A 26,253-nucleotide genomic window follows, 5' to 3' on the forward strand; every position below is an offset into this window, starting at 1 on the left:
TTAAGTACATGTATGAAAAATATTGCAATTTCATTGATTAATCATTCTTGATACTTGAATGATATTAATGATAATGCAGCTTATCCAATCTGCTGCAGAGTGGTGAAGGTGCTAATTGAATTATTAGCCTTTCCACCACACAATGATTTAAAGGATGTTCCTGCTATATTTATTCACTAAATCTTGGTCGATTGTAGTGAGAGGTAATAAATTTCTCGCTGACAGATAATGCCATGGCTTGGATTCAAACCCACATCCCTTTTGATTGAAAGGCAAGAGACTGATTCACGAGATCACAATACCTCCACGATGATGATCGCTATGAATAACAAAATAAATAAGTATTACTATACTATCTCATTAACATTATTACCATTGTTTTTGGAAGCTGCTGATATTTTTTTCATTTCTAGAGTTCACCAAAAATTGGATATGGATCTTTTATGCAGCATGTATATATTCAATATGAAAACAAATCTGAGATAAAAATTTGTTTAAAACTTGTTTTGACATGAACTTTCTTAAAATAAACTAGTATATGATATTATTTCTTAAATTTTCTATCATAGATCTCTATCTGGGCCCTATAACATTAAGCTCTGTGATTGACCTTGGGACGGAGTTCTAAGATTGATCATACACAATAATCAATGCAGCCAATCATAGAAATCAGTGCCACAATCAATCGCTAAGATTTAAGTTACAGACCCTGGTGGATGTTTCATAATGTTCGTGAGGTAAGAGTGACTGGTGATCCTTTCTCGTGGTAAATGGTATACACCAAAATGTTCAGTGGCGATGGTTTAGCACATAAGAAAGGATCATGAAACAGCCCCCAGGTTGCTAATAGAACAACAACTGGACTGATGAACTCCCGAGTGATACTTGGCTGAATTGCCAGTCCAGCCCTTGTCTGACAACAGAGTGACAACTCAAAAATCTAATTGCAAGTTCTAAATGGATATTTTTATGGGGTTGAAAATCATGTGTTTGACTTTAAAAGTTGCAGTTGATCACAGCTCTTTCTGCACATGCCCTCAAAATTACTTAGGACCATAAAACCATGGATCTGTGCAGAAGGAAAGACCTAATTGTGATTGTAACGACGACGCAGTAGTGCCCTTTGAAAAACATAAATCCTCATTATCACGTTCCTAAACTAAACTCTATCCCTTTTGTGCAAGAATACACTCGCTTCCTTGACAGCCAGATAAAAAACCACATGATTATCATACCCTGAAGTAACTTCATAGCTAATATGGTCCTTTTTAGGTCAGTTTAGAGTTGATAATAATGATGTTGCATCTGGGTATCATTTTTGCAAATCAAACTAAGCCTTGATGATGGCCTTTCCTGTGTTAGCTCCGGTGAATAGTTCAGTGAAAGCCTTGAACATGTTCTCTATTCCATCAGTCCTGTGTTCCTTCACTTTCAGCTTACCCTGTGAGCAAAAATCAAATAATGAAAGAATGATTCATTATCTACAATCATACAGTTGTTGGTGAGTCAGAGCTCTGTACATCAGTACAGCATGCCTTCAGAAAATGATATTTTGTGCTTGCTGAAATTATATTGATTCTTATAATAAACACGATAAAATTTGACTTAAATAGAGGGCAAAAATGTTTCATATCTATCTCCTCATTAATTCCTAATAAACAGGGTCTTTTTGGCAATTGACAAGGGCTGTTTTGGGAAAGAATAGGGCAAATTAATATTGCTCTGCATTTGTATTTCTTTCTAGTGCAGCTCTTGATACAGGTTAAAAAACCCTTGCAGTCACTATACTAGTAGTGGAATATAAATTTATTCATGTCGCAACAAGGAGTTGGTCACAACTAGTAAAAGAACTCATTAATAGCATTAGCTGCTACATCTAGGCTGTACAAAAATTCATCACACAGCCCCGAAATCTATACTTTTAATGTATTTGATTATCAAAAGTGTACATGATTATATAAGACTTGAAGAATACCTACCTCACCGACCCATTTGCCAAGTTGGGTGACTGCTTCTCCCCATCTGGTGATATATTGCATCACATTAAAGCCCTGCATCTTGAGATGGTTCCTGACCATCACACCAAATAGGGCTGGCACTGCAGTATGAAGATATGATATTTAAGTGATCTATTAACTTCATTGAAAGAAAAATTATTCCAGGGGAATGGGATGTATGCCACATTGTAGTGAAATGTGTAATGGTTTCAATACCTTAAAATTTTAGGACACCAAGAATGCCACAAATTATAAAATCATCCATTCATGATTACAACAGTGTGAGTTGCAGTTAGCTTGATTCTTGAACCTGAAAAAGGTTACGTAATACATTTAAGGGTACAGTTAATGAAAGTTTATATCAGTCAAGGTAAATGGTAGATGAGAATCGATTCCATAGTTGAAATTACATCTTCAAGTGAACCATGATCAACAGTAGCGTACGCAAGATTTTTTTAAGGGTTCAAACTGAATGAAATGTTGACAACCTCCCCCGCCTCCCAAAAAAGTTCTTCACCACCAATGTTAGGTTGTCTCCTACCCCAAAAAATTGACAAAAAGGTCTTCACCACCACTGTTAGGTTGTCTCCTACCCCAAAAAATTGACAAAAAATGTTTTCAAATAAATTTTAGGGGGGGTTGGACCCCTGTAACCACCCACCCTCTGCATACGCTACTGATGATCAAGCTTCCTATTAATAAAGGATGGTTATGACGATGATGATGATGATAATGGTGGTGATAAAGATGATCATAGAATTGATGGTGATGATGTTGCTTCATTGGGTCCCTTAGAATTTGCTGCCTAATATAAACAACGAACTCTCAATTTGTCGCCACCACGACTGCATTGTAATACTCACACAGCTGTGTTTCTTTGAGATTATAAGCCGATATAGATCCACAGCATGAGATGCGTCCTTCGATCTTCATATTTTGGACTGCTGTTGTCGCGAATTCGCCCCCAACCTATAAATTAAACAATATGAGAAAAAGAATCTTCATATTGTGAAACCTGTGATTTGAGGCTGATCAAAGAATTAGGACGAATGTACACATATTTGTATATGGTATTTCATTAGAAGCACCAACAAGGTCACCGAAAGTCAAACTTCAGTCATCTCTAATGGAAATCTTTTGAGCGAAGTATTTGGTATATGTTTGTAAAAATAGGGAGCTTGCTATTCACATCGGGCGCTGGAATGAAGAATGCTGATCCACTGCTACACCTGGGAATGTTACCCTATACTGTGTCTTTCTAGTTTTCGAGAATCTAACCGAATCTAAGCACCCGCTCATAAAGCCAGACTTAAGATAAAGATAAAGACAACCCATGCCGCGCATGCTCATATTCATAAACATGCATGTGTGCAGATTGATCTAGAAAGGGGTACATAATTACAAGAGACAACATATCCCGTCTTAAAATCATTTTCATTTTATTGTGATGGTAAATGTTTTTACTTTTTACATTGTCTGATTTATGTAACAGGCCTTACATTGTCAAAATATACATCGATTCCATCTGGAGCTAGTTCCTTAAGCTTGGCATCAAGGTTCGGTGTTGTCTTGTAGTTGAAGACTTCATCAAAACCAAGTTCCTTCAGATACTCCAACTTCTCTTCACTTCCTGCCGACCCGATCACTCGACATCCCTATATTTCAAACGGGATATATAATTATCATTAAACCAAATTATACTTAGATAATGACCAAGTTATTCATAACAGCGGGACCGTCTAAGGATGGGCGGTTGCCCCCATAAAATTTGTTGGTGTATGCTCATTATTCCGATTGTTCGTTATTCGGAAACACCGAAACATACCAAGATATATTTGCTAGTCCTAAAATTGAAATAAAAGGTTCGTTAATCCAAATATCTGTAGCGTTATTGCAAGGGTTCGTTATTTTAAAGGTCAATTCGTAAAGAGAATAGGTCATATGAACGTTATTTCAGACTGTCGAATATTACGAATAACAAACATTTCGTTTCCTGTCTGACAAACTTTCAGAATAACAAATACTCTGTTTTCTGATAAACAAGCATTCGGATTATCTAACCTGATGACCGACGAACCTTCGGAATATCAAACCTTCAGAGTATTCAAACTTTTGGAATGATTAGCCATAACCGAGTTATGTTTTCGAGTAGTGGAACAAAAAGAGGAAAAAGGTTAGCGTACCAAAAAGAGGGCTGGTTGTTCATCAACAAAAATAGGTCGCCTTTACTCTTTAGGGCGTTGCCCCCCCCCCCTCAAGCACCCCATCAAACTTTTCTGGCACCGCTCATGGCCCTATCCCTGGTGGGTGTTTCATAAACCTGTTCGTAAGATACGAATGACTCCGCACGACTTTTTTGGTGCTGTGTGATATCCCTATATGTAATTGAGTTATGACCTAAGAACATGTTCCAGTAGTGCGTAAAGTCCTTCGTAACTTTACGAACAGCTTTATGAAACACACACCAGGTGAGGAGTATTTACTAATTCTGTGAAATAATTTCTGGGATAGATCATGACTGTGAATGATCCATTATCATTTGTTTCTGAAAAGTTTGTTTTTGCTCACTAGAAAACTAAATTGTTAGTGGTATTGATAAGATGTCCACATCCCCATTCTTGAAAACCTAAGATGCCCATTGAAAACCTTTCTGAAGGCAGGGATGTCATTTTGAGATCAATATGAGATTAGTGTATATAGGATCAGAGCTACCTTGATCTTGGCAATTTGTCCAACAACGTTCCCTACAGCACCTGCAGCTCCGCTAACCAGGACAGTCTCTCCTGGCTTAGGATCAGTGATATCCAGAAGACCGTAGTACGCTGTAACACTGACAGATGGAAGGAAAAGACCATTATTTTCATTTTGTCAAGACATTTGGGAACCTTTTTTTCTTTAATTTTCTATTCTTTTATATAATCATTTGATTATTTGTTTATTCATTTCTTATTTTGTATTCTTTTATTCTCAATTATAATGATAATTATAATAGCAATGATAATAATAAACACGCGAATTTTTTAAGGAAAAAATGTGCCTTACATACGATGGCACATGCCTAAGGATGAGAAAACCTTTTATTTTAGGATGTACATTGGCAAAATTGAAAATATGAGGCAAAATTATATCGGTTAGGGTCTACATCATTATTCACTTGGTCATTGCCAGTAAGGGGGTGGGTGCTCAGGCCCTACCCTTTCATAAACCAAATAATTCGAAATGATCGATGTATACTCTCAGGGAGTGGAGGCATGCATCTTCATTATGATCATAGTCAGTGTACATGTAGCAGCGGGAATGTAATGAAGGGGGTATGGGTGGAAATATGTCCCGAAAGGTAAGGGAACCACGGGCTGGAAACTTTGACAAGCAAAAAAAAATAAAAAAAAAGGTTTTTACCAAACATATAAGGTCATATAGTCCAAAATACATATATCATTTCGATTATGTATTTTTCTCCATCATAAAAGGCCAAAATTAGTAGGGGGACATTTGATATTGTGTCCCCCTACTATTTTTGGTAGGGGGGCGTGTCCTCCCTGGGAATTCCGCCCATGGACGGGGTGGGCTGCACTTACCCTGTCATACCCAGTGATCCAATGGTGTATGAACGGGGTATTCCCTCAGGGAGTGGAGGCATTTTCATGAGATTCTTGCCAGTGCTCACAGAATGTGTTGTCCAACCAGTAAATGGAAGAGTCCATGTACCTACAGGGAAATCTTCATTACGACTCTCGATGACCCTTAAGCATTATCATGGGAAAGATATAAATTGTTATTGATAACGTGCATTATCATGCTTATTTGTCCACATCAGAAAAGATAAAGTAAGATATAGTAAAACAAACAAAATATAATAGAAATCACTCAGATTTTTTCTCAAATGTCGATAACAGCCATTAAGCTATCACGAAATGAACATGGTATTCCGATCGAGGCTGTGCAATATAATATTCATTCATGTAACGAACATGTTTTTTTGTTAACCTTGCTGTGAAATTGGTCAAAATCATTTTGTTATGAAAATAATGACGAAAAGACAATGAGAGTATTGATGAATTTCGATGAATTCTCAGTCCATTAACCTTTTTAACAGAACATGTTTACCTAGCATTCCTCATTTGGTTTTGAAGTATAGACTTTGAACTTCGGCCTACATGTACAGTGCAGATTTTTATATTTGTAAATCCTCTCAACCATGTAGGCTTATATGACTAAGCATTTTCTATTCAAACAATAAATTCCGAAATACCACATGCAGCTGCAAAGATGGGGCTCAAATTATTCTGTTATATTTTTAATACTACATTCCGTTTTTACCGGGAATTATGATATCCGATTCCAAGTTTTGTTTCCCTATTGAAAATAAAAAATCATTAATCGTGAGTGTGTGCCTATACCAATGACATACTTGACAGAGTCCACAAGTAGTTTTTTTGCATGAAGATAACACATTCAATAAAGTAATGATATTTGCTTGCAAAATTACATTACAAACATATATACATATTACAATACATGTATATTTAAATCTTGTATCACCATAATTTATTTTTGAAGTTATCAATTATTTAAAACCTGTAATCGTTGAATAAAAGAATGGTTTGCGTAATTAGGGTTAGGGCCCTAAATATACAAACCCAGTCAATGCCTTGGGGAATATTAATATCGGTGATGAATAGACTTTGACTTACTTTGCCACTTGTTGCCCGATCATGACAGTATTTAATGATGATGTGGCACTGTAAGGTCTACAAAAAATAGAAGAAAAAAAAGAATACGGGAGTAAAGAAGGTCAATGCGCAACCAATAATTCTTTTTCGGTATACAACTTTTCCTTAAACTTATTACAAATTTGTCTTCGATGTATCCTGTGTTATTTCAGTTTGCCGAAATCAAGAAAGATCCGTTATGCATTTGATACTATAAACTTTTAAATTTGAAATTCATATTGGAGTAATTGCACTCATATCCACTCTCAACGATTGGAAGAGTTTCTTGAACCATGGAGGTATTCCTGCATCTTGCTCTGTGCTGTCCAAATTATCAAAAGATAAAACGTTGAGTTCTGATTGACCAAAATAGTTTTCTAGATATTTCAATGGCGGTCCCATTGGTATTTCATTAGGACAAGAAAACCATACAGGGTTTATTTAAAAAGAAAGAAAGATATTTTCCTATTTAATTGGGTGGTGATCCATTTTAGTGACAAGCTACATTATCTCGCTTACAATAAAAATTGTGAAAAATTACCAGTGAATGATAAGGATGGTTGCCAAACAAAGATACATTAAGGAAAATAACACTTCAGCTATAAAAAAAATAACGAAAATCCAACAACGATTTATTGAGAATGTGGTTAATAAGTCGCAGAAATTCCATTACATAATTACCTCATATACGGATCCACCGATAAATATTCGGCTTCCATCAATATTTCTAAAGGAGAGGGGAGGGATAGATCGAGGGAATGAGATAAAAGAAATAAGGTAAAGGTTAGGTTACTGAATTATGTAAATATAAGACCAATTGGTTCTTATGTTTTTTATGGCAACTCCTTACTAGGGACTTCAGTCATAACAGACAGTTCTTGTTTAGCGCTTATCAGAATATGAATAACGTCTCTATGCGCTTCCAAATGACTTACCGCCCTTTCACACGGTAAAAATCGTAATTTGAATGATAATTTCAGTGAAAAAATAAGGCTAATGACGAATATTTAGCACATGTGAAACAAAACCAGAACATGAGTAGAATCACGAACGCTAATCACTGTCACGAATACAACGGGGAATACAATCGAAATCATTATTACAATGATGATTCCAGATTCACGTGTGAATATGTTTGCTTAACAATTCATGTACTGACATCGCAACGAACCTGGCTAATTGCACAAACCATAAGAAGTATTTTTATTTTTGGCCCCCCATGTCAAGAAGATGTCGATATCGGATATTATCGGGGATCGATGGGATTGAGCCATAAGACCTAAAATCGAAATCGACGACAACTACAATATATTCAGAGAATATGTAAACGATTACGGATGTGAGGAGAGAGCTAATCACGATTGTGTTAACAGTATTTTTTTAAAGGTTCCAATAGACCTGGTGCACATGTTGAGGGAGTTTTATAATAAATGAAGAATATATTATTATGTCTGATATTTCTTTCGTAATAGACGACACGTAAGCTCTTGAATTGTCTATTGTATTCAATATTAACTATTTCTCGGGAGAATTGAAGGATGAGACCAACATCTCATTAAGCATGATCTGATTAGAGTATCTGGGAAGGCCAAGAGATCTCACGAGAATCTGGCATAAACGTAAAACCTACCCATGATGTTGGATCACAAACAATCTATATCTTCTAATAGCTTACCCCCATCTTTGAGTTCTGGTAGATCAAACTCCTCTAGCCTCATGTCACTTTCCTTCGGGAAACCATCAAAGTGTTTTACAAGCAACCATCTCTTTCCTTTGGCAGGCATCTTGCAAGAATATCAGTTCAGGTTCTGCTATATAAATTGCAGATATAGATCATGCACTGTACGATTTTTCAATGTAATGAACAGTGTTGGGAGGGTTGGGAATCAACAAATGATCAAGAGAGCATGCCGAGCTCAACATGCAAACAGATACGAACGAAAATTCTTAAGGTCCATAGTACATTGTATTTTCTATACCATGTATACCGGAGCACCGAAATGACCATATATCCATTCAATTTAGGGATAAACAAACGTACAGTGAATTGTAAACCAGATTTTCTTTGTTCGTGTATTCGCTAGATCTGCCCCTATCTTAGTAAATCAATAATGCATTGCACTGATCTTTTTCCCCCAAGATACATGTGCATAATATTAGCAAATCGCGCAGTTCGGATGATGTCTATTAGGGAAACTTAAAGTCAACCCTAACTTAACATGTATCTCTAGTAGAAAAATATAACGAAGTAAGCATATTAATGAATATCTGGCGAGAATTCATACAAAATTTGATGTAACATGCAAGCACCCCTCTGATTTCTAATGTAATGTATAATTATGTAATAAATAATTCATCTGAAAGCGCATACATAGAGATCATGTATATCATGCGCAATACAATATTATCATTATTGTTATTATTTCCCAATGCATCATGAGTTTACGTAGATGTGTTCAATATATCAAGGCAAAAGTTCATTGTATTTCTCAAAATTTATTGTCAATCATGATGACTTTTCAATTAGGGAATGCAAGATACACTCGGCAAAAAAAGTTCTTGGACACTTACAAAAGTTAAAATATTCCATATAGATATTTTATTAAAGGCAAATGATTGCATGTCAACATGACCAGACAATATTCCTCTTCCAGTATGACATGACGTTTTCATGTGAACAGTCATGCATGGGTGGTTAAATGCTTTAGACAATAGCAATGTCAGTAAAAGAAAATTGCAAGAAATGGATCAGTCAGTGCATGGCTGGTTACAGGCATTAAACAATATCAATGTCAGTAAAAGAAAACTGCAAGCAACGATCAGCCATTCTTTCAGTTGTGAAAGTTTGTGTGGCACATAGATATCCATTAAACGATAAAAGCAAACTTAAAGTCAAATACCACTCTTATAGTGAAGAGAAAGTTATCCACCTTGGATGCATCACTATTCCACTGGAATTTTAAGTCAAAGTTAATCGATGAAACAAGGCAAAAGCAAATTTGTGTCTCGCCCACTTACAAAAATAACCAGAAATATCGTGATTTGCCAGGGCACGCAACAGAATTGTCATAAGAGCCTTGCACATAAACTTTAATGTTCCAATCCAATCCAATCCAAAAGTCATTTGATATAGCGCCTTTTCCTTTCGGTTACAAAGCGCTGCACACACACTACTCCATATGTTTTGGCCACTTACTGTTCTACACCTCGGAACGATCGGTCTAGTCCATGCAATTAATTGTAATAATTAAATGTTGACCTGAAAATGACCTTTGACCTTACCACGTGACCTTTCCACTGCAGCAAAACATGCAGGTCGCCTAAGTTCATCTACCATCCAAGTTTGGTTGAAAAGCGACTTACGGTTGCGGAGTTAGGTGTCATAAGAGAGTCTTGCATGTAAACTTTAACGTTGACCTGAAAATGACCTTTGACCTTACCATGTGACCTCCGACTGCAGCATAACATGCAGGTCCCCCAAGTCCATCTACCATCCAAGTTTGTTTGAAAAGCGACTTACGGTTGCGGAGTTAGGTGTCATAAGAGAGTCTTGCATGTAAACTTTAACGTTGACCTGAAAATGACCTTTCACCTTTTAATGTGACCTCCGACTGCAGCATAAGACACAGGTCCCCCAAGTCCATCTACCATCCAAGTTTGGTTGAAAAGTGACTCACGGTTGCGAAGTTAGGTGTCATAAGAGAGTCTTGCATGTAAACTTTAACGTTGACCTGAAAATGACCTTTGACCTTACCATGTGACCTCAGACTGCAGCATAAGATGCAGGTCCCCCAAGTCCATCTACCATCCAAGTTTGGTTGAAAAGCGACTTATGGTTGTGGAGTTATGTGTCATTAAATTTGTGACGGACGGACGACGGACGACATTTGGATCCCTAAGTCTCGCCTTCATCTCTGGTGGGCGAGACAAAAATTTTAGTATCTTGGCATAGGCAAAATGAAATCATCCTTATCCTATCTTCTGCAGGGGTGGTGACCCTACGTCGACCACTCCTAGGGCGGTCTCTAACTCATTAGTAGCCAAATACCGCTGGTTCAAATTTGAAATCGTTGTTGGTGAAACTTGGAAATATCGAGCCACTTGTCTAAATGACTGCCCAGACTGCAACATTCCTATTGCTCTTGCATGCTCTTGGTTGGAAAGCTTCATCTTGAAAGTGAGTGTCCAAATGATCCATCTCATTTTGCATCTCATGATGCATCCCTAAGCGTTCAATTCAAATGATAAACGCATGTTGAAATTGTTGAATGTATGCCTATATACAGGATGGCCATGATCATTAGCATTTGAATGGTCCATTTCTTGCAATTTTCTTTTACTGATATTGCTATTGTTTAAAGCATTTAACCACTCATGCATGACTGTTCACATGAAAATGTCATGTCATACTGGAAGAGGAATATTGTCTGGTCATGTTGACATACAATAATTTGCATTTAATCAAATATCTATATGGAATATTTTAACTTTTATAAGTGTCCAAAACCTGTTTTGCTCAGTGTATATATTACGTATTGCTGGAGACCTGCTTGCATAAGACGTCACAAATAAAAATGTCAAAAATTCATCATGTTTTCCATATTCATTCATTTATTACATTCAATTTTATTTTCTCTCATTTTCATTCGTTTTGTACTAAATATGTTCACGTCTGGGTGCATGGACATGATGGACTCCTGCAACAATTGTTTTTTCTCGCCGGCTCTGCTTGTTCTCATAACTTTTGCGACTCCTCATCGAGCTGTTCAGGTCATAGGCCTAATTACAGGATGCGAAATAAACACTTTCCATAGATTAGAATAAATCCAGATTAACAGTGGTTAGGGACTATCGGATTCTGGATGTAATTTTAATCCTAGATAATTCTTAATGTGAGCGAATTTGTACTATGATTCCTTTTCATTTCTAACCGCACTGCAAAATTAAATGCTTATTCGATTACGCAGAAAAATAACAAACATAATTTATATTAGAATTTCACCTGGAATATTTGTGAAACAGCGCTTATGCTAATTAGCAATCCGATGTCATCGTATTAGCAAACTTAACATTGCAGTTTTGATACATATTTTAGACGTTTTCATAAAAATCTCAGTGTATCGAAGCAAGAAAAATCATAAAGAAAGTTATCCTTTGTCTTTTGTAAATGTATTGCATTGTAGCCTTGGCTTAATTCTAATCATATTCATCATTTTGATCATCTTTATCCCCCCAGGCTCTTGATCTATCTTTTCCATTCTCACATCTCCCTCTCCCCCTCTCTATCTTCTTCTTTACTTTTCAACTGCCCCCCCCCCCTCTATCCCTCACAAAACTGCTTTCCATGAGTAATTATTTAAGAAACAAACAATCATGATTACTATAACACAAGGCAAGCAGATTTATCTCTTCCATTTTATTATCCAGTTTTATGTTCATCTTCTAAATCGGCTTCCGACACAAAATACATAATTTTCAATATTATCATGATTATATCAGTCCCATCGAGGTGTACTCAAAATAAATCCGGATTGACTTCGTTAGGGGCCAATCGAATTCTGGATGTAATTTTAATGCCAAATAATCAACTTGGTATTTTGCCTCATTTCCCTTTTTATTTCATCTGTCCTATGAGCAAACTGTACATGAAGGTGGACCTTTCTTTATGGGGGGGGGGGGGGGGGGGTAGTCTACTCCGATAAGGCGATTTAAAGAGCGAAATAAACAGTTCAGTTTATCATTATCGGCATGAAATGTCACGAAGTTATAATGATATCTATTTTCATGGGCCATATTTGTGAAACAGTGCTTAATGCATAGGCCCTAATAAAAATGAGTAATCTGATGTTGACGTATAAGCCAACAGTGACATTGCATTTTAGTAATATTTTTTTGACGTTTACATAAAAACGAGCAGATTTTGTAAGAAAGTGCAATATTTCTTCTGTTAATGAATTGCACAAATATTCATTCTAATTACTTCCTCATCTTAGTCATGTCTCATCTCATTTCCCTCATTCTATTCACCTTTCTCCCCTCTTTTCTCTACTCTCCTCTTCCTCCCGGCCTCTTTCTATTCCCATCTGTCTATCAATCCCTTCCCGTAGTAGACATAGTTATCATGATACTACAACTTTCACAATCATTAATAGAGCAAACTATATAAATTTTCAAGAGCAATTATCAAGCAATATATAAGAGATAAGCATGACGACAATAAACAAAATGAGCAGTCTGATATTTTTTGTCTTTATTGTAAAGCTTTGTGTGCTATTTACGGGAAAAATCTTTAATACAACACAAACATTTCTCTATAATACACTGATTTTTTTTTGTTGGTAATTACCACCACGAGGGTAATTATGTGTCCAACCAATTTTAGGCAGTATTTTACCCAATGCGGGAAGCATATTGTCCAGTAAGGTTAAAAATAAGTAGCAATTACTTTAGAATGGACAAAATATTCATCACACCGGATGAATCAAAATGCCAAAAAGAAATGCCCAATATTGGTTGGACACATAATTACCCTCATGGAGTATTTTTAACCAATATTTTTTAGAGTGTAGGTGTAGTCTTTCTTTGTATATCATCTCCCAATTTCGTTTTTTATATTGCTATACTTCAAGAAATCTTAACCGCCATGGACGAATTATGGAAAATAAAAATATAATGATTTGCATGTCATGGTTCTTGTTTATAACAACTTGCTAGTGAAGGCACCATTCAATTGTGTATCTCTTTTGGGAAGTATATTTCAGATCCTGAAAAGATTAGGTGGGTAATATTCTGCCCTTTTCTCACTCCGGGACAACAATAACTACTCGCGAAAATGTCCGTAACTACAATGGTTTTGGTGTTTCCTATTAAAAAGAAAAAACTGGGACCAACTGCTTCGTTTCTGATATAATTTTTACAAATCAGTAATCGCCCCTCTTTTATTTTTCGAGGAAACGGTGTTCAAATATACTCGAACATCAGCGTTTATGTGATCACGAATTCTTTTCTCGTCCTTTAGAGGAGATAAAAGCTAGACTTTGACGATAGCCTTTCCTGTGTTGGCTCCGGTGAAGAGTTCAGTGAATGCTTTGAACATGTTATCGAACCCATCAGTCCTGTGCTCTCGAACCTTGATCTTGCCCTGCAACAATAAATAGTGACAAGTATATAAAAAATGATTTGCTCCCTCGGCGCTGAAAATAGTGGAGTTACATGTTGAATACGTAGAGGAAGATCAAATTAGCGTTAGACAGTAAATATTACCTGATAAAAATTGAGCTGAGCTCGGATCATATGAAAATAGAATACATAATAATGGTGTTTAAGATGATATACAAGGAATGGAATGAAGGTACCTAGCTTCTTCCGAGGCAGGTCTTTCGTATTTTTTTTTTCATTTTAAAAAGAGGAGCCTGGGGCCTGTTGCATTAAGATTTGCACTTAATTGCAACAATAAAATAAAATCAAAATACACCTTTCTGATTGGGTGAAAATAAAGTTGCGTTTGATTGCAACTCTTTCTGAACAAAATAAATATCACCAATCACACAACGGATCAGTGGCCACCTATTGTTCTCGCGTTTGTGCGTACGGTCTTGGAGATTAGTATAAATAGAGTACGATATCGGACAATCTAAAGAGTTGCAGCGGCACTCGAAAGCTCGTGAACTTGTAAGCTAGTGAACACTTTTTGCGAGAGTGATCACGAATTTCCTTGTTGACCATAGTAGATTGCGAGACAAATGAATACCCTCTAGCGATTAAAATAAATATCATTCAACACCAAACCCCTCCGCTGCATGGACTCGTTTGTAAAGGAGTGAAGTTTGCAGTGACCATTATCAAAAACTTATCTAGAGTAATTGCTTCGTTTGATTATTTTACCACGATTACAGAATTTTTTTTAATGATGTGATTCACGTCTCACCTCTTGGACCCACTGTGCCAGTATACCGACTGTTTCAGGATAGCGTGGTAGATATCTGGTGACGATAAACCCCTCCATCTTCAGTTGACTGAATACCATCTTACTATAGATTGATGACACTATAGTGGAAAATGGATAATGTGTGATAAACGAGTTCTATTGTAGCGTACTGTAAAAAAAATATCAAATCTATCCACACAATTCAATGGTTTAATCAATGCAGGCAATAAAATAACTTCTTTAGGAGAATAATTTTGGATGACGAACCACAATAAGACTTTTCAAGGGAAATCACATACCAACCCCATATCGGCTGTGGAACGAGCTTTTGGCAATACTACATGCAGCATTTAGAATGCCGTTTCATACAAATTTTCATGAATTGGATTACGCACAACTTTAACGCACAGCCCGACGACCCATTTCCCTTTCTTCTGGTAAAATAATATATATCCCAAATTAGAAACCAGAATTAAACTAAGTCGGGGCACATAATCTAAACTGCTATTTTTCCTGAGTTGACAAGATGGGTTGAAGCCACTTTTTTCAACTCGAACACTACAAAGAGATACTTACCCTTAACTGCAAGTTTAGGATCCAAGTTAGTTTGACATGTGGTCATGAATAATCGCAATTTAATACGTGATTTAATTTGATACGAGGTTTGAAAAATTCAAGACGATGGTAAACTAATTGGAAACGGAAAGTCCGACTGGACTCGGTTTCTAGACTTACTGAACCTGACTGACATTGCATGGGGTTGTGTTCAAAGTCAGATTCAACACAGCTCTGGCTTAATTTGCTGAAAATAAATCTGAATTCAGAATAAAGGTGGTATATTCATCATTTAATAAGACACACTGTCACGATCAGTGTAAGCTTACTTTATTTCTTTTTACTATAGTTTTTACTCAAACCAATGACTCAATTGATATTATTCAAGATTAACTTACATTTCTCAGGTTCTTTTAAGTTGTAACCGGAAATGGCTCCACAGCATGAGACACGACCAAATAATTTCATGTTGAGAACTGCTGCAGTAGCAAACTCGCCACCAACCTGGAAATGATAAATTCATGTTCGACACTAGATTAAGTTTCAAAAGTGGGTACAATCCCCGCCCTTTTTCCTTAAAATGCTTTAATGTTGTGCCTTTGCTTAATTTCATTCCTCTAATTGTATTGTGAATGTATATTTTTGTTGTTATCTATTGAAATGACAGTGGTCGACATTTTATGACAACTAATTTAAAACGGATGTCAGTATCGTTATCTCACATCTTCTGACAAAAATATGCGGCAGCATTATTATACGTTGATCATAGACAAACACCATTTCCTTTATCATTCTGGTTATCATATTTTTGCTCTTACCTTTCAATTTCTTAAACACATCAGTGGCTTGTATTTAGTGTAAGATGCCTATTTGAGGATAGATCTGTGATAAATTTAGATATAACGATTTCGAATTTTGTCCGTCTGTAAATCAACCAACAAAAATCATTTTCTTACGTTATCAAAATATACATCGATTCCGTCTGGAGCTAGTTCCTTAAGCTTGGCATCAAGGTTCGGTGTTGTTTTGTAGTTGAAGACTTCATCAAAACCAAGTTCCTTCAGATACTCCAACTTCTCTTCACTTCCTGCCGATCCGATCACTCGACATCCCTGTAATATAAAGAAGAAAAATACTTCAGAACAACAAAAAATGCACTCACGTACTTGTTGTTTCTTTTGATCTTTGAGATACAGTTTCTATAAAGATGTGCTCTCACCAGTTTTTTAATATAACTTTTAGTCGTCCTGTTTTATCACCATGTGTATGAGTTGAATGTTTATTTGTAATCATGATTGCGTTAAAAAAAGACCTTCAACATATTTAGTTATTAAACAATAATGCATATATATATACCGGTGTAGATAGCTTTTAGGAGTTATGGACCAGGGAATTGTAAATTTGGAAAGAGTTGTTGTATATAGTTCGACATAGCTGATATTGTTCAAAATTAGTGAATGCTTCATACCAGGGATGGCACCATCCAGGGGCTTGACTTATGTAGTGTATACTATGGAAGCTTAAAAGTGCCACCGAGATGTTGAGATAATTATCTCGGGAAGTCGACATCTTGATAGCAAAAGATAAGATGACGAGATCCCAGATCTCATCATGTTGACATCTTGTAGAAGAGATGATGAGATGACAAGATCCCAGATCTCATCATGTCAACATCTTTTGGAAGAGATGATGAGATGACAAGATCCCGGATCTCATCATGTTGACATCTTTTAGAAGAGATGTTGAGATGACAAGATCCCGGATCTCATCATGTCAACATCTTTTAGAAGAGATGATGAGATGACAAGATCCCGGATATCATCATGTTGACATCTTTTAGAAGAGATGATGAGATGACAAGATTCCGGATCTCGTCATGTCGACATCTTTTAGAAGAAATGGTCAGATGACAAGATCTTCGATCCATGATCATGTCATCTAATCATCTCTTCTACAAGATGTCAACATGATGAGATCCGGGATCTTGTCATCTCATCATCTCTTCTTAAAGATGTTGACATGATGAGATCCAGGATCTTGTCATCTCATCATCTCTTCTACAAGATGTCAACATGATGAGATCCGGGATCTTGTCATCTCATCATCTCTTCTTAAAGATATTGACATGATGAGATCCAGGATCTTGTCATCTCATCATCTCTTCTTAAAGATGTTGACATGATGAGATCCGGGATCTTTTCATCTCATCATCTCTTCTAAAAGATGTTGACATGATGAGATTCGGGATCTTGTCATCTCATCATCTCTTCTAAAAGATGTCGACATGATGAGATCTGGGATCTCGTCATCTTATCTTTTGCTATCAAGATGTCGACTTCCCGAGATAATTATCTCAACATCTCGGTGGCACTTTTAAGCTTCCATAGTATACCTTTTTAAAACAGAATGATAATAGAGGTAGTTATATAGTTTGACGGCCCAAAATTTTCGTCTTCAAGCTCGCGTTCCTCATTTCTTCGTTTTGTTCTGATTTCTCCCTAATTCTTTCACTTTTTGAAAAAGCATAGGTGGCTATCATACCCTGCCATCCCAATGGTGCCGCCCAGATTCATACACAGCCTCCCTTGCAATCGGGCAAAATATTAGTATGAAACTACAAGGAGTGAATACAGGTATAGATATCGCATTTACCTTGATCTTGGCAATTTGTCCAACAACGTTCCCTACTGCACCTGCAGCTCCGCTAACCAGGACAGTCTCTCCTGGCTTAGGGTCAGTGATATCCAGAAGACCAAAGTACGCTGTCAAGCTATAGAAGAGTATTAAAACCCAGAACGGTGTTTTGTGCAATTTATTATAGTTGAGGTTATTTGTATCATTCTTATATTATAAATTAATTATATTATGATATTATAAAAACTACAATTCCCCCATGACATAATTAACCTGGACGAGTGATTCATTTATTGATTTATTATACATGTATGTATAGGAACTTTGAACCATACACACGTTTTTTTACCAAGAGAGTGTCTTTTATTGACAGGATTAATCTTTGTTTAACGTGTACACACAACATAATAAAACCCTGGCGCATCATTCAAAAATATTCATATACCGTATATGGGTTTTGATAAATCTAAGCCCGGGGATTTAAATTCTAGCATGTCTAGTCGAATATATTCCATAGAAATCCTGATAGTTTTTTTTCTACCTTTATAATCTAAAGAATCATAAATAGATTGCCTGTGTGCAATAAACCTAGTACTTAAAAGGGCAGAATCATTTTACTATATTCGCTCTTACCCAGGCATTCCTAGCGACCCGATGGCGTAAGACCGGGGTACATCAGCCGGTAGCGGAGGCATCTTTCTGAGTTCCTTTCCATTATTGACAGAATGCGTGGTCCATCCACAACTCGGAAGCGTCCACGTTCCGACGGGGAATTTCTCATTGCGACTTTCTATGACTCTAGGGTTATTTAAAAAAAGTAATAAAATCAGCCAGGAGGATCTTTAATCGTATTAGAAAAATTAGAATGTTTGCAAGTGAACTCGGTGTCTACCGTAATATTGCATTGTACTTAGGCTTCTAACTTCTAAGCCATTTTATTCTTATTTTACAATTTCATGCGTCTGCAGCGCATGCATAAGGACACGTTATCTGTTATTTTTAAAGCTATGTTTATTTTCAATGAATTTGTAGAGGAGGAATACCACGTGATAATCCAATATTTCATTATGGAAATTATTCATTGTTTAGATATCTTTATTGTTGATACAACAATTTGAAAAGGTTATTTTTCTTCCCTTTAACAATGAACATTATCTCTATCTTTCTGACTGTCGATGAACAACACAAATAGTTGATCGTAAACTTTGGCACTACATTAGCAAGGAAGACTCGTTACATTAAAGTATATAAATTCTAGACCTGACCCCTAACATATATTTAAAGGTTGAATGACTAAGCAATTCAGACTGACTCAAATACAAAGGTATAAAAAAATATGGTGAAAGGTCATAAGAAATATACCATGACAAAGCAAATTATTGATAAAGATTTGTGTTTTTTATTGAAAGTCAAGCGTAGCGGTCTGATTATTGAGTCCGAAATATGCTGTTCAGCTAAATATATCTGGGGAGACGTCACATACACATTTATTGACAAAAAGTACATTAAATATTTGCCTAGGTCAAGTATCATATACACGCAGGACGAGATGCACCAGGATAGCGAATAGTGAGAGATACACAGAGGGGGAGGTAAATTGCAGGGAGAAAAGTTCCGCTTACAACCAGTGCGTTGATCTTCGGCACCTTGAAGCAGCACTAAAACTGGAAGACTGCAGAATGGCAAAATCATCGAGAGCCCCCCCCCCCGTCATATATTATTAGAATAACAATTAATAATAATTCTTGAAAGCATAAACTGAATTTGATAATCAATATCTGTCTTAACTCATTCTGTGCTCGTCAATACATCTTACATTTGAAAATATATAATCTTTCTTTAACTGTTTGCAGGGAGGGTCTCATAACTCATCAGAGCTAGAGAATTGATAACTGAATGATATTCACACTTTATGAATATATATGTATATGACTTACTTGGCGACCTGTTGTCCGATCATAACTGTTCCAGTTTTTAGAGAAGGACTGTAAGCTCTAATATAGTTTAAGGAGAGAAATGAAAAATTGCATATTATTTCAGTATATCGTATGTAAACAAAAGAGAACATCCTGTCAGGAAACCACTATCATGACTGATCAGTCAAACCATGGACCTACTAGTAGTAGGTCCATGGTCAAACCAACGGATCTGGCTTCAAACCATCCGATGGTTTGCTATAAATAATAATGTAATACTTATTTTTGCCTTTGAGACTGTAACATACACTACCAAAGATGGGTGTCGATCGGTATTCTTGGTTGGGGGGGATGATTGACACAATTTTTTGTGGATGGGGATCTTTCAACATTACCCCCACTAAAATCACAAATAAGGGCATTTGGGAGTGGTTGATAATGCATGGTGATCTTGGAAATTCCTTCATTGTTGTAGTGTACTTTACTTATATTTTTTTTTTTGAAAATTCAAATTGTGTTACAAGTGAGCCTATTCTAAACTCATGCGAAAGAAAAAAAATGACAAAAATTGTCTGGACCATGTACATAGTGATCTGTTTATTGAGCATGATGTATACACAGGGGCGTCGATCCATTTTTCAGATGGGGGGAGGGGGCAAAATCATGAATCAACGTTCTAAAGGCGCTCTATCACTCAAAACGAACAAACTCACCCACCCACACATAGGCCTATATATATATATGACTCATGAGAAAGAGACACATATCTCAAAAATGCGAGCGCGAAGCGCGAGCTGAAATTTTTTAGTATGACATGGAAACAGGAAAAATGTACCTGTTTAGGTTTGTTTGTAAGTAACTCATGAGGAGGATAGATACATGTATCTCACTAGAGAACGAGCTGAAATTTCTTTTTATTTTGACCTGAAAGCTTGATATTCTGAGCATTTTTGGTACCAATGATTGAGATGGTTATCTAGAAGAACAATAGATGCGAACGCAAAGCGCGAGCTGAAAATTTTGATATTTCGATCTGGAAAAAAAAGACAGATTATTGGACGCTTTTGATAAAGAACAAGATATATATCCAACAAAAGATTATTGCAAATCGAAGCGGGAGTTCTTTTGAGGTTTAGAACTGAAAGCAGGACATTCTATTCACCTATTTAATCATGAATAGTATGGGTTTTTGGTACAGAAATGATGCGAGCACGAACTGAAAAGCTTTATATTCCAATCTGAAAAGCAAACATTTTGAGCACGATTTTAAATAAAAATCGAGTTGGTATCTCAATCTCGCTTGTTGATTTAAGTGTAGCATTACAATCTTATTTTTTAGTTGCACATGCGGAATTATTGAGGATCGACTTCTCTGTGTATACAACCCGACTGGCAATATCTTTTTTCTTCTTAATACAAGATGATAAAATGCGGATTCGGACCAATTAAATTGAAATTAAAACTAGCACAAGTTACAAACTGTGTGGCTTCTCGTGCACCATCGGGCTAACCGTCATTCCTTAGACGATTTATCTTGCCACCATTTTACTCCCGTTTATTTTTTCACCATTTTGAATTAATTGATTTATTAAAATTAATTTACTCACCACTGGTGGGATGGAACACCCTATCAACAAAAGTTGTTTTTCGTTGGAGTCCTTTTATGCCATGTGTTAAAAATATCATATAAATAAACAATTCATTCTTTTTCATCTTGAACCTCAACCCATCTGTTTAAAAGTCCTGGAAAACAATACACAAATTGCGAGGGAAACAAACTGATATATGGCATACTAATCATCAATAATTCATTATGATCAATCTTTTCATTTTTCATCATTATTATAGTTTTTCTACCCTAAATTATTGGGGGGGGGGATGATAATACAGGCCATCCCCCCCACTTGAAATATTGGGGGGGATATATCCCCCCATCCCCCCGTGATCGACACCCATGCTGCCAAATCTGCGGTGCTAATATAGTTCGGAATCTAGGCCACACCATAGAAGTGTTATAACAATACCGCTTTAAAATTAAATCGAAACGCCTATCTGAAATTAGTCCAAAACCAAACTGGTGTTGTTTTAACACTTCTCCGGTGTGGTCATATATTCCGGACTGGTGTTAAATAAACACCGCAGTTTTTGCAGTGTACCTACAGAACAGGCAAGTGGTGTTTCTGTCTTGGAAATATACTATTCTTGATAATTAAATGAATAAAATGAAACAGTTTTTTTTAATATCTCAGAAAACCAACAGGAATCACCTCGATCCATCATATCGAAATGGTAAAATACATTTATTTTGCATTAGCTGGAATGGTCAATATAATTATGTGTGCTGCTTGTATTTTCGTCACGGTCAAAGGATCAATATTGTTTCAATGACTTGACAAAACTAAACGCAGCAAACAATCAATAATCATTTCGTCTTATGCTATCCAAAATAATTATAATGCTACCAGCACTATCAAAGAAATATGATTTCAAGATATACCTGGGTGAGAAGTATTATATTACATTTGATACTACCAATAGAATCATTATTTTGCACATCTGATATTCTACTGATATTCAAGAAAACCCCTCAAAGGGTAGATTAATATGATAACGAATGAATATTTTGCCAAGTATCTTTAATGTCAATCCTAGAAGTAAAATTGTGAAGTTCAAATAACTAAACATTATAGTTAACAATGCGTATCATCATGTGGGCATTAGAAATATGATATGCATACACGAGGTGAAATTTCAACAGATGTGCTTGTAATTATTCGTCCAAGAAAAGTAATGTGTAATATATGTTTTATGTGGATGGATCATTGTTACATCTTCATTTAAAAACAATGACCGATCAATAGAACCAGTCACTAACATTTTTTCTGTCTCATAAATCAGCTGGTATAAATCACTGATGATCTTCTGATAGATTTCAGCCAATCATTTGGTTACTAGGATCAATTTAATCATTTATGATTTATTGTAAACAAATCCCATTATTCCACTGTGTGTCTGATTTTCTTTCCCCTTTCCTTTCGGGGCCTAAATCATTTTCAAGTTTTAAGCTTAAGATGGAGGTATCCCACATTGCATTTTGAAATGTATTATGTCTTATATTCTGCTATATGTTTCAATAACTAAGAAAATAAATCTACCAGGTGTTATTATATATCAATAAACATATTAGAATGTGTTTATGCAAATGTTAGTCATTAATATTACTTATTGTTACGTTATGCTAAGAACAAAATTATTACACTTGTATTCACTTTTGTTATTGGAATGTGGAAATGAGTAAATCAAATCGAATATAATGCATTAACAGTTTGGGTAAGAAGATTGCTCAACTATTTTATACTCAATTAAAAAGCAAATGATCCTTAACGATGAAACAAAAAATATATAGCAAATTTACATAAACATGACAAATGAATTAATGAAACCAACAGGTATTTAGTCTAATGTTTGTTTGCTAAAATATCTAGGAAGATGCTATGTCGGGCATACCTCATGTATGGATCCACAGAGAGATACTCGGCTTCCAGTAGAACCTCTGTATGAACATCAATGGATGGTAATGATGTGTACAAGAATGGAGAGATGGTATATGAGACAAAATAGATGAGAAAGTAGGCGGGAACAGAGAATATTCCTAGTTTTTCTTTTCTGTACACAATCAATTGTACACGGAAAAAACAATATTCATAAGTATGGTAACATTTCAAAAAGCTACGTGCAATTAATCATACCGATGAACGATAACCATGAGTTATAGTGATATAAGATATTTATTCATCTTTCTTTCTCTACATTAAGCGTCATATAAGGTCATTACATTCATGATAATCAAGCATGAAAGTTCTCCAGTATAATCATAAAAATAAAACATCATGACAGTAAAACACAGGGAATGCATTTTAAAAAGAAGATAAAGGAAGATAGTTTAAAACAACCCAATGAAATAATTGGATAAACCAAAGATCTGATGACTTTATTAAGTGTAGTTTTCTCCTATGAGAGTCATCAAAATGATTAAATGATTTTCAAAGTATGCTACTGGTCGACACACGGGGAGGGAGGGGGTGTTAAATATTTTGTATAAGTCGTATGAGTGTTGGTGGAAATTAAAACGTTCTTTGATTTAATATCTACACTTTTTAGGAAAAGTGAGTGTGGTTTGAAACAACTTGAAGTCATGGAATCTGCGGGAAATCTTACAATTAATAATAAATGTATCTTTTCATAAAATCTATGAGGACAATCCGAAAGTATGATTAAAATCTTCGGCATTTTGTATGTTTTAGCTAAGGTATAAAACAAGACAATTTCTTACCCCCATCATTGAGTGCTGGGATATCGAACTCCTCAAGTCTCATGTCACTTTCCTTTGGAAACCCATCAAAGTGCTTGGCGAAAATCCATCTTTTTCCTTTGCGAGGCATGTTGAGACTTCTAATGATTTCAAGTAAGGGAAACGGCAGTAGTTGTTCACCCGTCAATAGTCAGTCGTCAATAGCCGGCTGTTGGTCAGTGTGCAGAGTTCCGGGGCAAAGTTTCGTTGAATCGTTTTTGCCTTTAACTCTGGACTGAACAGAATGTGTGTCAGTATATACGGCAAAAGGACGCAACGCTTGTGATAGGTCAATCACCAACTATCACCAGGAACTACCATTATTCAGCTGCAATCTACGCACTAAAGTCTATGTTTGCTAATAACCCAAAGTCCCATTCTCAAATATCTTGGTTGTAGAACTACTCCCACGACACGCCATCCAGGGGCAGATCTATGTCTAAGTGATGGATGTACACTGTAAAAACTGCGGTGTTAAAACTGACACCAATTGGTGTTAGTAGAGGACCACACCCTGAGGTGAAGGTAGTGAAAATCTTTTTTTTTTTTTTTTTTTTTTACTTTTGTTTTTCAAATTTCTCCGGACCAATATGACTTCTATCTTGTAGCGAAAACCTTATCAATATTTTTTCTTGCTTTTCAAATTTTCATCAGCAACCCTCAGTAAAATAGTTCCTAGGGTCCTGTTTGTGGTTAACATTTTGGTTCAATCAGAGACCTAGAGTTGTAGGTCCATGGTTTAACATAACGCTCCATGAATTTATTGAGAAAGGACAGGAGCTACCGTGAATTGATTAACATACAGTCATGTTTGTCCGTGTACAGCATTATTGTTTGCCTTTTGTCAGATTATCTAAAACAAAACAAATATTTTCGTACACTAATATAACGTTGTATAAGACATTTTCCCTAAAACCATGTAAACATTGTCATATATATATACACAAACATTCCTGTGATCCTCTGTTGGCCGACTGAATCAAACACATGAATTTAGGCTCGAATGTGTTGGTCGATTTATAGAGCTCTTGCTGTAGTTTGCAATTGCGCCATCTTTTAGCACTTTCGTGACCAATTGAGCCGAAAATATAGTAATTAGAGATCGAAAAAGAGGGAGAGGTCATGACAAGGGGGTCGAGATGGGGCAAATAATTGAATGAGGAAAGTGTGATAAAGAAGAAAATGAGGGGAAAAGAAAGAAGAGGAAATAAAGGAGGAGAATGTGAAGGGCGTCAAAGAAAACCAAAAGGAAGAACAAGTAAGAAAAAAGAAGGGGGATGAAAAAAGATGAAGAAATAGAAGGAGAGAATACAGGGGAGGGAAAGAAGAAGAAGAAAAGGGGGAGTAGTGGGAGAGATGATGGTGGGGGAAGGAATAGCTGGAATATAGCCGGACGGTGATGAGGAGGGGGTAAGCTGACAAGGATGGGAAGAATACTTGAACAGGGAATGGACGAAGAAGGGAGAAGAAGAAATACTATACATTGATGATTTGGAAAAGTCTTGAGACAACTTTCGGATTGCATATTTATAATCATTAAAATTTCAAATTTAGATATTCTTACATTTTCAATAAAAAGGACAATACAAACCATTACATGATGTTTATAACAACACCTAATTATACAAATGAAATTTAACACATAACGAAATTTATAAAAAGAATATTTCTGGAGACAATTCACAACACATATTTCATATTTTAAATAGAAAGATATGAGTACCTGTGGAAATCGAGGGGGGGGGGGTACTCATGACAAGTCTTGCATAATGTGACCCCCATGAAAGAAAATGACAAATATATTGCTGCATGCTTACGAATATATACTCATAACAAGAAACAAGAACAAATAAAATCGAGCAAAGACAAATTTAAAACAAAAAAGGACACAGAGAATGACACAGAAGGCAGCTGCATAAATGAGTGCTAAGTCGAAAGTGATGAAAGAATGGAGTAATAATAATAATAGCAGGGCCCGCTGCAGGGGAGATCAATTTCGGAACTGAAGTGGCTACCCTGTGTAAATATACCATAATTATTATTATTACGTAAATGCCAAATGAGAGATTGTCGCAATCGACATACCAAACTATTTGAACTGATCCTATTACCAAAACTTATTTCTTGAAAAAATATACCCTTCCTGTATCAAGCCAAGTCC

General features: G+C 36.0%; 2 protein-coding genes across 2 annotated transcripts; both read right to left on the reverse strand.

The window, feature by feature from the left end:
* Positions 1 to 269: 269 nt before the first annotated feature.
* Positions 270 to 8,683, reverse strand: LOC121408869 (prostaglandin reductase 1-like). The gene is made up of 9 exons (XM_041600556.1): positions 8,385 to 8,683; positions 7,391 to 7,436; positions 6,692 to 6,748; positions 5,576 to 5,740; positions 4,710 to 4,827; positions 3,497 to 3,652; positions 2,861 to 2,966; positions 1,980 to 2,098; positions 270 to 1,441 (listed from the first exon to the last, which is right to left on the reverse strand). The coding sequence occupies exons 1-9, from the start codon at positions 8,491 to 8,493 to the stop codon at positions 1,331 to 1,333; spliced, it is 987 nt and encodes a 328-aa protein (XP_041456490.1). The 5' UTR covers positions 8,494 to 8,683; the 3' UTR covers positions 270 to 1,330.
* A 4,259-nt stretch (positions 8,684 to 12,942) lies between these two features.
* Positions 12,943 to 24,376, reverse strand: LOC121408871 (prostaglandin reductase 1-like). The gene is made up of 9 exons (XM_041600558.1): positions 24,075 to 24,376; positions 23,249 to 23,294; positions 19,763 to 19,819; positions 18,459 to 18,623; positions 17,844 to 17,961; positions 16,148 to 16,303; positions 15,590 to 15,695; positions 14,637 to 14,755; positions 12,943 to 13,850 (listed from the first exon to the last, which is right to left on the reverse strand). Exons 1-9 carry the CDS (start codon positions 24,181 to 24,183, stop codon positions 13,740 to 13,742), a joined length of 987 nt encoding a protein of 328 aa, XP_041456492.1. The 5' UTR covers positions 24,184 to 24,376; the 3' UTR covers positions 12,943 to 13,739.
* Between the last annotated feature and the right edge of the window lie 1,877 nt (positions 24,377 to 26,253).

This window comes from Lytechinus variegatus, chromosome 2 (genome assembly GCF_018143015.1).
Source record: "Lytechinus variegatus isolate NC3 chromosome 2, Lvar_3.0, whole genome shotgun sequence".
Lineage (NCBI taxonomy): Eukaryota > Metazoa > Echinodermata > Echinoidea > Temnopleuroida > Toxopneustidae > Lytechinus > Lytechinus variegatus.